Below are 12,115 nucleotides of genomic sequence, written 5' to 3' on the forward strand. Positions count from 1 at the left end.
AAATGGGGTTTTTTTAAAGCCTTTCGTGAAAAGGTCAGGCTGAGACAGGAGCAGAAAAACTTCAGGCAAGCTGAAGCGATTTTGAGAGCGAATAGAAAACGATGCCGCGTGTTGTGGGGTGGTCTTCAATCAGGGAAGAGCACTGTATAAATGTACACTATCGAATGAAGTGTATTCTTTAGGCATGCCTTATGGGGACCACGCCTGTAACTGCAGACAACTGTAGGTCTGTTTCTTTCAGCTCACCTCCAACTCCTATTTATGACACACCAATTAAACGGGGCTAATTGGCTCCGCCTGTTCATTAGAGGAATGACTCAGTACCACCTGTCGCTCTCCTCAATTAACCTGAGCTGCCCCGCAGCGAACAGGTTGCCCGAGAAGCTGCGGCCCATCCCTGGAAGTGTTCAGGAACAGATGAGACGGGGCTTGGAGCTACGTGACCTAGCAGTCCCTGACCGCGGCGGGGTGCAGCAAAACGAGTCTTAGAAAGTCCCTTCCAACGCAAATTATCACGTGAACTAACGTGCCTTCCGCCCCGGTAGCGATGGCGCCCGCCTCGCCCACTTCCGCCTCGCTAGCGATGGCGGCGGAGCTGTTTCCGCCCCGCCCCGGTCACGTGGGCGGCACGGCGCAGCACCCGGAAGTGGCGGCCGGCGGTGCCCCCGGCTGGGCGCGCGGGGCGGGAGGGGGAGAGCGGCGGCCCCGGTGCTCCCGGTCCTGCTCCTCCCGGTCCTGCTCCTCCCGGTCCTGCTCCTCCCGGTCCTGCTCCTCCCGGTCCTGCTCCTCCCGGTCCTGCTCCTGGTCCCCGGGCCCTGCCAGCCGGTGAGCGCCCAGCAGCGCTGGGAAAGGCGGGGGTCCCGCTGTGGAGATGGGCCTGCCCCTGATCTCAGCGCCGCGCACCGAGGAGGGAGCTCTGAGGGGCCGCGTGGGCGCCGAGGGGAGCGGGGCGGTCTGTGCTCCCTCGGGACGGCGTCAGCCCTGGAAGGGCTTTGCCGGAGGGGACGGGGACTGTGCGGGGCGGGGGTGTCTTGGGCTCTGGAGCGGGGTCGCGGCGACCCCTGGGGGAGGGACGGGAGAGGGTCGGGAGGCGGCCCCGCAGGGAGCACAAACCCCCCTTGGGGCCCCGTTTTCTGGGGGTCTCTCGGGGTAAGGGGCTGCCTCAGCCTGGGCTGCAGAGGGGAAAGCCTGAGCTGAGGGTGTGGGGGGTTGTCCCCTTCTCCCTGCGGAGCTGTGGAGCCAGATGTGGTTGAGGAGGGGGAAGGAGCAGGGGCTGGGGGCGGTGGGCAGCGTGGGGCAGGGTTGGGAGCAGCGCTGGGGCAGAGGGGAAGGTGCTGCTGCCACATCGGTTACCCATAAATCTTCTTTCTCGTTGTCTTTTAAAATCGATAATGAATGGAGTATGTCATTAGTGTAGTGAAATAACTCACAGGGAGATTATTACTGAGTGCTCTGAGCACATCCGTAGGTGATTCTTCCAGAGGAATTGTTTTTAAAAGGTTAAAGTTCTTCAGGTTGTTTGGCTTGACTAAAAATGAAACTTGGGTGTTTAGAGGCTGATCATGACCAGCGTCAGGCTCTTTGTGGTCTGAGTTACCTTCAGTAGCTGAATCCCTGTTTTGAGTTCATGGTTCAGCTTCTCTGTGGCTGGAAATCACCTGTAGTTGTTGTTAATGTGAGTATTTGTGTGTACAAATTTAATGCTACGTCTCTGTGCCAAGGAGAAGAAAAAAAAAAAACATTTCAGTAAGGGAACAAGCAAGTTTCCTCTTGCCTGTAGAGAAAGGCAGCCCTTAGGAATGGTGATCACAGATGCTCCTTCAGAAGAAAGCTGGTGGACATCAGCCCAGGCCTTAGTGGCCAGTGGCTCACTTCCATGAGTGGTAACAGGTGAGCCGGGAAGGTCAAAATTTGGGTTTCAGGTGGACTCTAAACTCGCTGTGGTACCAGCCAAGGTACAGGGCCAGCACAAACTCCACCTGCATGGTGCCTTTTCCTTACCAGCTGTAATGACACAGCTCCATGCTCCCAGCCCCCAGCAATTAGCTTAAGGGTGCTGAAAGGCGGAGGTGGCACAAGCGGTGAGGTGATCACAGCAGCAAGAGGCTGCCAGCCCTCTCTGGAACCAGAGTGAGCAGCAGGAAGAGTCCCCCTCTCCGGCGCCTCTGTGTCCGCGCGGGGCCCTGACCGTGACTTCTGCTTCTTGGCCCTGCCAATGTAACAGGCCAAGATAATGGGTGTTTTAAGGCATTTCCTGTAATTTGTCTGCCACGGTTTTATCACAGTGTCGTTTGCTGAAGAGCTTTTAGGAAGCCATTGATGTGTGGTTGTGGGAAGGAGTTAGTGTGTGCCGTGGTTTCCTCGCTCCAATGACTGCAGGCCCCCAGCCCAGCAAAGCATCCTTGCACCTGCTCTGCTTTGCAGGTCGTTGGAATAAATGCTTTTTACCCTTGCTGTAATTTTACCTGCTGCCAGACTGTGATACAGAGCAGAACAGTTGGTGCAGGCACCAAAGGGAAACCACACAAATTTGAAACAGCAGCCACAGCTGAACATCCCACCTCAAACCTTTGAACATGGGAGGTGTAGCACATGCTCTGTGGAAGGTGTGTGTTTGTCATGCAGTTTAGGAAGTACTTTCCCTTTTAAAAGTAATATTTTCTACACTTGGAAGATGGCAAATGAAGACTGGAAGATAAGGAAATTGTAACTCACTGTTAATCCAGCTGTAACCTCATAAACTGGTTAAGCTGTCCACCAGCAGCTCTCCTGCAGGGACAAATGAATTGGAGTGACTCACAGAACACAATGAGGTCTTATTTTATGAAGAATTAAGAAACAAAACCTATTGATTTAGATTTGGCAACTGTTAAGTAACAAAAGCAAAAGTTTCTTTCTTTTTTTTTTTCCCTATGCTCAGTGCTGTGTGTGAATTAATGAAAATAATCTCCCAGGGCAGCTGGCTTTCAGGGTGAAGCTATTGAGTCTGCAAACTTCAGAAGTGTTTGATGCCATTTGTTGTATAAATGGAAGCTAATGGTCTCTTGCTGCTTATAAAAAAAAAACCCCAGACAGTTAAATCTTGGAGTTACCTCAGTGTTTATTACTAATTAATGGAGTATTATAAGATACTCATGATGTATGCTTGGACATTCTGGCTGGAGAGTGAATTAGTGGCATTCCTGTGTGGATCCAACTCAGAAACAATTTGTGCTGTATTAATTGGTGTGCTTCAAGGATTTCTTCATTGGTAACTCCTGACAAGAGCCTGCTCCCTGTGGGTAGAATTAAAATTTCAAGGATTTTCTGTAAATTAAGCCTCGGATCAGGTGATGTTCCTGATGTGCTCTGGGACTCGTTTGGGTCAGTTATACTCAGATGGAAAAACGTGACCTGAATACTGAGTAGGTTCATGAAATAATGTCTGTGGTGTGAATTCCTGAGTGAATTGTATGAATATTTATTAGCTATAAACTTGGAGTGCCTTATCAATTTAAAAGAAACCAAGAACATGCTTTAGGTTTTGAAGCCACTTACAGCCTGCAACACAACTGACTTTCTCTGCAGCTGTCACACGGGAATGCTGCTACAGAAAGCATCATCATTTCATAATTAGGTTGGTGCAGTAAGGCAGTCAGGTGACTGCCTCTTGGGAGAATAATTGCATGGTTTGATGAAAACTGAGCAGAAGTGAACTTGGTGTGAGTCAGAGGTAGTGCCATCAACTGATAAGAGCAAATCAGCCTGCACTGCTTTATTTACATAGCACAGCTTTTGAGAGCAGCCCACGGTGAAACTGTGCTATTGATTTCTCATTCTCTCTTTTTCAGGCTGACCCAAACTGAGATTTTTCTAAACATCATGGGAGAGATTAAAGTCTCTCCTGACTATAACTGGTTCAGAAGCACAGTTCCTCTTAAAAAGGTATGTACATCTTGTAGGTGTAATATCCCCTCATGTTTTAGGGGGAGAGACTCAGTGTGGTTAATGCAGAGCAGTTGTGGCTGTGCTACTGAGCTGCTTTATCTCCTGAACCGTTGTCCCACGTGTCTTGTGAGTGCATAAAAGCACACCCTTCATCTTCACATGCTTCTTGGAGGTCACTTCTGCCTGTGCTGGCGAGCAGAGACTCTCAGCTGTGAGCCATGGCAGCAGCACCTGCCATCCTAGTGCCAGCCCTGCCTGAGGAGGGGGCTCCAAGGGAGTGCTGTGTGCTGGGCATCACGTGTGTGGCCTCTCAGACCTGCCTGGGGGCACTGGACTGAGCTGCCAGAGGCACCTCCACTGTTCCTGCCCATTGTCCTCAGGCCAAAGCAATGTCCAAAGGCACCTTCCCAGCAGTCAGGCTGCACACAGAGTCCTGAGAGTGGGAATATCCTTAACCACGGGGGGGAAAAACCCAGACAGCTTCTTCTGCTTAATCACACTGCCCAACCACTTTCTCCTGTTGCTTGGATTTCCCCACTGCCTTTCACTGAGCCACAGGAGAGTGTCTGAGGCGTGCAGGGCTCCAACTTCTGCTCTCTGTGTGCCGAGTGGCAGAGGGCGTGCAGTGCAGTATGTAAGTCCTGATCCAGTAAAGCACTGTGTACCTTCTGCAGGTCAGGCTTGCTGAGTGACCTGCAGCAGCCCAGACTGCTGCCAGACAGAGGGACAGCCCTGCCTTTACACCCTGCTGCTGTAGCACAGTCACTGCTGTGGCTGTACAGGCTGAGCAGCAGTGTCCTGGCTAGCCTCAGGTGTGTTACAGTTTGATTTTGGGCTAAGCTGACTTTGGTGTGGTGGTTCCCTTACCTGGATGACTGTGTGGGCTGCAGAAGCACCTTTAGGGAAGGGCTATAGCATTCTCATTAATTTTTTGCCAGTTTGTGTCCTGCAGATAAGAAAGGTGCATTGCTGTTGACCCCACGTGCTCTGTTGTTGGCCTTCAGGCAGTGCTTCACTGGGTCACCAAAGCCAGGGCCAGCAGAAAGATGTGTGGGTGCTCTGAGACTCTGCTTGGTGGGATGCAAGGTGGTGAATGGAAGGAGCTGGAGGTTTTGGTTCCAAGGAAACGTGGTTCTGCTGCAGCTCAGTACCAGCAGCCACTGCCTTCAGCTTCTGCCGGTGCTCAGGGTTTCGTAACTGGGGATGTGTGTAAGCTGAAGCTGATGGTGACCTGGTGACCTTCAGCCTCGGGAATGCCTTACCCTCCTGAGTGCTTCTGTCTCCTCAAAAGGCAAATGATGCCACAGGGCTGAATGTGGGGTATGAATACATAAACAAACTCGTCCTGGTTATTGGAGAAAGAATTTTTAAAAAGCCCAGTTTGAAAATGTAATTAATCTCTGAAGCAGTCTTTGGGAATACATTTGCCTCCATTATCCCCCCAGAAGTGCAAAGCATGTGCAATACAGAGGAGGGAATGACCAGCCTTGGTAACTGCTGTCAGATCAACGTAAGGAAGCAGAGCCAGAGCAGTTTGTTTGAGAATATGCTGAGATGTTTCTCCTGACAGGCACAGGAAATACACAGCTCCATCCTCCTTCCTGCCCTGGTCAGATATAGGAAGTACAGCAGAGAAAATAACATTTTTTAACCGAATCTCCTGCTTTGCCTGTGTGCCTCCATTTCCATACACCACTTGCTCTCTTATCTGAGTCCTTCCTAAAAGTTTTCATCAAGGGACACCCTGGCCCTGCTGAAAAGCTCTGCTCTTTGTTTTGAGGTGGTTCAGGTTTTACCTTCTGTGTGAACTGTAGCTGATCTTGATCGATCAACCAGAACAAGAAAAAGGTTGGTAACCTCCCAAGTCAGGAGTTAACCACACTGCTGCCTACACAGCTCAGGAGCTGGAGTTAAACTGTCCAGCATGTGGCTAGAAATCAACCAGAACAAGTGCTTAAACCATTGATTTGCTGTCTGGGCTCAAGGAAAGAGACATTGTCTCTCAGCCTCAGCTCTCTTGGCATGAAATAACTTTGGTGTTGTTTTTTCAAAGACTATGGTGTGCCTTTGGAAACACTCCTAAAGGTAAACTTGGTAGTAGCCACCCTGAATGGATTCAGCACTGCTGATGGAATTACAGCTGAGAACAGCGAGGCCTGGAGCCCAGGGGTTGTGTGCAAGGAGTTGTTGTGGTGGGGATTGGGAGGGCTTTTGTACGAGGTTTATGTTCAAATGGTTTCAGTGGTCTGGAGGCTCTGGTATGCAATCTGTCTTTCTTTATAAAGACTTTAGAAAACAACGTTACCATGTGATTCCTCACATGCTCCCAGAGCCTGAAATACTGGCTTTATTAGGAGCAGATTTGTTAGTCAAGCAAATCTGATTTGTGATACACTGTTCTCCTCTGATTGCTGAGAAGCTTAACTGTTGGGTTGGAAAAGCAAAATGTGCTTGTATATTTCTGTTCAAAAAGCTATAAAATCTCAATACAGAGGAGATGCATTCTGACTGCTTGACTCAGGCTTTCCCCCTGAGGTTTGTGCTTGTTGATCTGGTACAAGATGCAGCTTCTGCTGGGTTGTGGAGTTGAAAGAACAGCTGGAGCATAGAACGCAGTTTCTGGTAGAACAGGCCTTGTCAAAACAAGTCAAGCTTTGGTGCTGCTAGAAAAGAAGACCCAATTCTTAACACTTCTGAAGGCACTAATCATGCTAGGATTTGTGGTACTGTATGAGGAACTGTTCATTAAGGATAGCACCTTGTGTGTGAGTAATCTCCCTCAGCCAGCTGTGTGTCCTGGGCAATCCAGTGCTTCTGAGATGCTGCCAGATGATGGAAGCATTTTTCCCTCCAGGTCAGCCCTGCAATGCTGCCCTGGGAGCTGTGTGTGTGTCTGTTTCTGGCAGGCAGCTGTAAGTGTTTCAGATCAATCATTTGTGGTGCTAGCTGCTTAAATCCGCAGGCCTGCGTGGTTCCAGACCAGTGACATCTTCTGTCCGTGGATGCAAATATCAATGGCTGTTTAAAAAGCTGTCCCTGGGGCAGTGCTGGCTCTTCCAGCCTCCAGCTGCTGCTCTTGGTACCTTGAACTGACCTCCTGGGTCTCTTCTGAGCATGGTGGCTCCTTCCCTGATGTGCAGTTCGTTATCCAGCTTATGTCACAATGCACAAAATATTCTGTCTGATGGTGTGTGGCCACAATTCTGTTCCAACTGTATCCACATTGTCACTCCAGTTAGAACACAGCCTGAAAGCTATTGTGAAGAAGAGTAAAAGGAGGTCTTGAGTATTATAACATTTACTAGAAGTCGGAAACTTCTAGAAGCCATCCTGGAAGCTGGCTGAAGAACCTCACTTGTCTTGTGTTTCTCCTCCCCTCTGTGCCTCTCTTTCTAGATAATAGTAGACGATGATGACAGCAAAGTCTGGTCACTGTATGATGCAGGGCCAAGGAGCATTCGCTGCCCTCTCATATTTCTCCCTCCTGTGAGTGGAACTGCAGATGTGTTTTTCCAGCAAATTCTGGCACTGACTGGATGGGGCTACAGAGTTATTGCTGTGAGTATTCTCAGTCCTGTGTCAAAGGTGGCGTACTTGTGCTTGTTGCTCTGATTAGAGGTTGGATAGTGAACTTCTTAGTTTTGACTTAGGGAAACCACCAAAAAACTTTGTGCTAAGTTGCACTACAGAGTAGTTAGCATATGGATCCAGACTGGAATCTGCTGAATGTCCACAGCAGCATTTACCAAAACCATGTTGACTTCTCAGCCTTCTTTTCTCCTTGTGTGTCCTGGACACAAGTATTTTTTGCCTCCAGCTGCAGTTTTGTTAGCCCTGAGGCAAACACATGAGCTAGTTCAGGGTTTCCATGTTTTCCTTTGGGATGGTGGATAATATGGTTCTTAGACTATATAATAGCTGCAGATTCACACCTTAAATCCTTCCAGCCTGCTTTTCTGGGGCTTCTCAGCTCCTGAGCTGATTTGTGCAATATATTAAACAGCCTGGCTTTAGCAGTACCGCTGTCTTTTGCAGCAATTAAATGATTTCTGTCTGTTACACGCTACAAAGTCACTGGAAGAACCATTCCAGCCTCCCCTCCCACTGATCACAGTGAGGCAATGCTGCACTTCCCCCAGCGAACTCTGCTCAGTGGCACTTTCTGTGTTTTTGTGTAACTGAGGGGGAGGTGTTGGCACCCTCAGGCTCTGGGGACCTTGAAGAAGAACTTCGTAACATGGGAGAGGCACAGCACTGTCATGAAACCTTTAATGTGAGAACTGGTACAACTTTGAAGTAGATCGATCTCAGCCAGGTTTTTCTAACTTTGTGCTATTTCAGTTGCAGTATCCAGTGTACTGGGATCACCTTGAGTTCTGTGATGGATTCAGAAAACTCTTAGACCACCTTCAGCTGGATAAAGTGAGTGCTCCGAGACAAGGCAGTGGACAAATTGTTGCAATAAAAACCTGATATTTGAAACAGTCTCATTTAAGAGCCAGTGCAAAAAATAGGATATAAAAATACAGCCTATAAATAAAGAGGCTGTGTTGCAATTTCACATTTGAAACTAGTTTATTTTTGAAGGTGAATGCCCTTGGAAATTGTCATGCTTGGCCTAAATTCAACTGTTATTCCAGGCCTATTAAATTGTATGGGTTAACTTCATTTTTTGTGAGATCCTCTGGACGTTATCCTTCCTAACTCACATAGTACAGAACACCACAGCTGAGTCTATTGGGCTGGAATAGCTATAGAGAACAAAGTGAAATGTTTGAGTTTTTTCTTAAGCTTGATGAACACAAAGAAATTAGCACTGTGAGTCTTTGGAAAACATTTTCTTTTGTTAGTATTTATCACATTTATTTTGCACATAAAACCAGGAGATGAATGGAACAGTGATTCTTTCAAAAATTGGGTTATAAGGACAAGGTCAACTTGAATGACCTATTTTTGTAATGAAACACTGTGCTCAGAGGTCACATTTCGTCATCTGTTTGTTTTTTTTTCCCTTGCCTTAGGTTCACCTTTTTGGAGCTTCTCTGGGAGGCTTTCTGGCTCAAAAGTTTGCTGAATACACACACAAATCTCCCAGAGTCCAATCTCTGATCTTGTGTAATGCCTTTAGTGACACTTCTATTTTCAATCAGACGTGGACAGCAAACAGGTAAAGAAGACAGACAAGCAAGCAGACTCATGGCATTAATTTTTTTGCAATGAAATGTCACGTTGATTAGTTGGATATGTGTCTAACCTGATTCCAGCCTGGGGAGGAAGGTGTGGGATGGAATACTCGTGACTTTTAAAAGCACACCACTAGGAGAATGGAAATGTTAACAATTCAGAGTGTGGAATTAAACAAATTGTTCTGTGATCCTCTGTGTATGTGTGGTCAGATTTAAGAACTCTGCCTGTTGTCTAACAAAACCATTTAGAGCAAGAAGAGTGTTGTTCACCATGTTTAAAGTATACTTTTGCCACGTAACTACAAGTTTCTTCAAGGATTTAATTTGAAGTTAAAACACAAAGTCTCTGCAAGGAAAGAAAGCATTTACAATACAGCATCTTGATGTTGAGTCCTTGGTGCTTGAAGATATTGTTACATCTTATTTCTGTTTTAGCTTTTGGCTGATGCCTGCTTTTATGCTGAAAAAAATTGTCCTTGGGAATTTTGCATCTGGTCCTCTAGATCCTGAAATGGCCGATGGGATTGATTTCATGGTGGACAGGGTAGGTGTGCTCTGATGGCTGTGGTGTCACTCTGTACTTACTGAGTGGGAGGCTGGAGATATTTCTGCTGCTTTCTTCAGTCACTGACCCAGGAGGGAGGAGTGGGAAGTGGATCTTTAGCAGGTGTTGACTGTCACAGCCAGTTACTGAATCGGTTTAGCTGATTCACTGACCCTCTACCTCAGTTCTGTTTATTTGTGTCAATCAAGAGGAGTTAAGGAGCTGAGGTGGAAAAGGAGAAAATGCTGGGATAGATCTGTAGGCCATGCTCTGGGGGCAGGAGCAACTCGTGGAATGTGGTTTAGGCATTTGTCTCATGCAGGGTAATACTAAATTGGAATTACAACCTTTATCCCTTAAAACTATCTTCTCTTTGGCTGTATTATTAATATTGCATTAACTTCCTGCAGTGAAATATGTTGTTAACCAGTGTTTCTCTCTACTGCAAGCTGGAGAGCCTGGGCCAGAGCGAGCTGGCTTCGAGACTCACCCTCAACTGCCAGAACTCCTATGTAGAACCTCACAAAATCCGAGACATCCCCGTAACCATTATGGATGTAAGTGAATCTCAATTTTTTAATTAAACACTATTTCCTCCCTTTGGCTGATGGAGCCACAATATTCAGTTAGCAACTTAGCAAGCATTCTGCAGCATGTAACTTCCTATTTAGGGAAGCCTTCTGCTGACTGGGCAACACTGTGACTTTTCTGTGCCGTGTTATGAATGAGATGTTCTGTGCCATATGTTTCCATATTACAGTATTGGCTTGCTAGCTGTCAGTGCCCAGGTTTGCTTTTTTCATTAACACCATTCCACAAAGAAGCTGAGGGTCTCCTCTAGGAGCAGCATGCAGCCAATCTGATGTTACAACAAAATCTGAGGTTCAGAACTCACTGCTGGGACTTGTTCCACAGGTGTTTGACCAAAGCGCGCTTTCAACGGAAGCAAAAGAAGAAATGTATAAGCTTTACCCTAATGCCAGAAGAGCTCACCTCAAAACAGGAGGCAACTTCCCCTACCTCTGCAGGAGTGCTGAGGTCAACCTGTACATTCAAGTGAGTTCTTGAATTCAGTCTATGAATGTGTTTAGCCACAACAGCAGAAGGAAACTCCTGTTGAGCTTCTTTTGTTTCTTACCTTCCCTGTGTGCTCTGTGCTGCTGATACCAAAGGGCAGGCTGGGAGCAGCTGTGTCCATGCTGGGCCAGCTTTGGGGGTTTTCTGTCTCAGAACTCTTATACTCCAGAGCCATGGTTTGACCCTCACAAAAGTTACTCAGAGGGAATGTTTCTATTCTGTGCTCCTACACCTGTTTCTGTGTTGTTTCCCGTGTCCAACAGATCCATTTGCTGCAGTTCCACGGTACCCGGTACGCAGCCATTGATCCCTCCATGGTCAGTGCAGAAGAGCTGGAAGTCCAAAAGATCAGCCTTCACACCAGCAACGAGCAAGAAGAGCAGTAGGCTTGGGAGTGCCAGTGAAACAGAGGCATTGGTTTGGTGGTCTTCCTGTGTACAATCAGCTGTTCCCACTCTGCCTTTTCCCTTGTGTTAGCCGATTATCACTGTGTGATTCCAACAGGATCAACAGTCGGTGAACTACCCATGGACAGCAACCTCCAGCAGTGTAATGAGATAGATCTGTTTAATTTTTAGTCTTTGGATTCAAGGAAGCATCTTAGAAGACTACATTTTTAAAAAGAAAAGACATTTTTTTCTACCAAAGTCTTCACTATTTCATGTTCTTAAGCAGAACGGTATTTCTTTTTATATTTTTCACTCGGCTGTATATATTACCACATGCAGATTGTGTACTTAATAAGCTGACATATATTTTTGTTGAATATTTGATTTAAAAGATGTTTAAGTGTCAATATTGCCATCACTTATTTGCTTCGTACATTGCGTTATAAGTTAGTTTCTATTTGAAATAAAGCATTTGAATTTTTAACTTTCTTGCTGCTTAAAAATGGTTTTCAATAAAACTTCACTTTCAGCAAGTGTCTCTTGTTTTGACTCCAAGAAAACAGCAGCCAAGCTCACTGATTTGCCTCTACAAACACCTCTGGAACTGAAGAAAACAACCACCACCTGCTTGAATTAATCTCAAGCTTTAACTATAAGGTTGTACTGGTTTAGCTCTAAGAAAAAATGCTGTAGTGTTTTTTAATAAAGATGACAAGATATAACTTGCAACTTTAAAGGGTAAAATCTGGATTTATTGAAATACAAACATTATTTTCCCCTTGTGATGCTGTAAAAAATAGGTATGAAGGATTACATGATAAATGAAAAGATGTTTTGAAAAGGTCAGAGTCACCTATTTGATTTATAAACATGCATGTTAATGTACATTTATAAACAGCATATGTTAATATTCTTCTCAAACTTTCTGTGAAGAGTCAAAGCATTAAAGATCACAACCCCTCAAGTTCCAAAAGGATCAAAGAGTAGCTTTG

At 46.4% G+C, this 12,115-nt stretch overlaps 1 protein-coding gene across 1 annotated transcript; it reads left to right on the forward strand.

The window, feature by feature from the left end:
* The first annotated feature begins 692 nt into the window (after positions 1–692).
* SPG21 (SPG21 abhydrolase domain containing, maspardin) lies at positions 693–11,652 on the forward strand. The gene is made up of 9 exons (XM_068203594.1): positions 693–825; positions 3,831–3,924; positions 7,324–7,485; positions 8,269–8,349; positions 8,949–9,094; positions 9,549–9,657; positions 10,107–10,214; positions 10,573–10,713; positions 10,998–11,652. Exons 2-9 carry the CDS (start codon positions 3,862–3,864, stop codon positions 11,118–11,120), a joined length of 933 nt encoding a protein of 310 aa, XP_068059695.1. The 5' UTR covers positions 693–825; positions 3,831–3,861; the 3' UTR covers positions 11,121–11,652.
* Positions 11,653–12,115: the final 463 nt, after the last annotated feature.

This window comes from Anomalospiza imberbis, chromosome 13 (genome assembly GCF_031753505.1).
Source record: "Anomalospiza imberbis isolate Cuckoo-Finch-1a 21T00152 chromosome 13, ASM3175350v1, whole genome shotgun sequence".
Lineage (NCBI taxonomy): Eukaryota > Metazoa > Chordata > Aves > Passeriformes > Viduidae > Anomalospiza > Anomalospiza imberbis.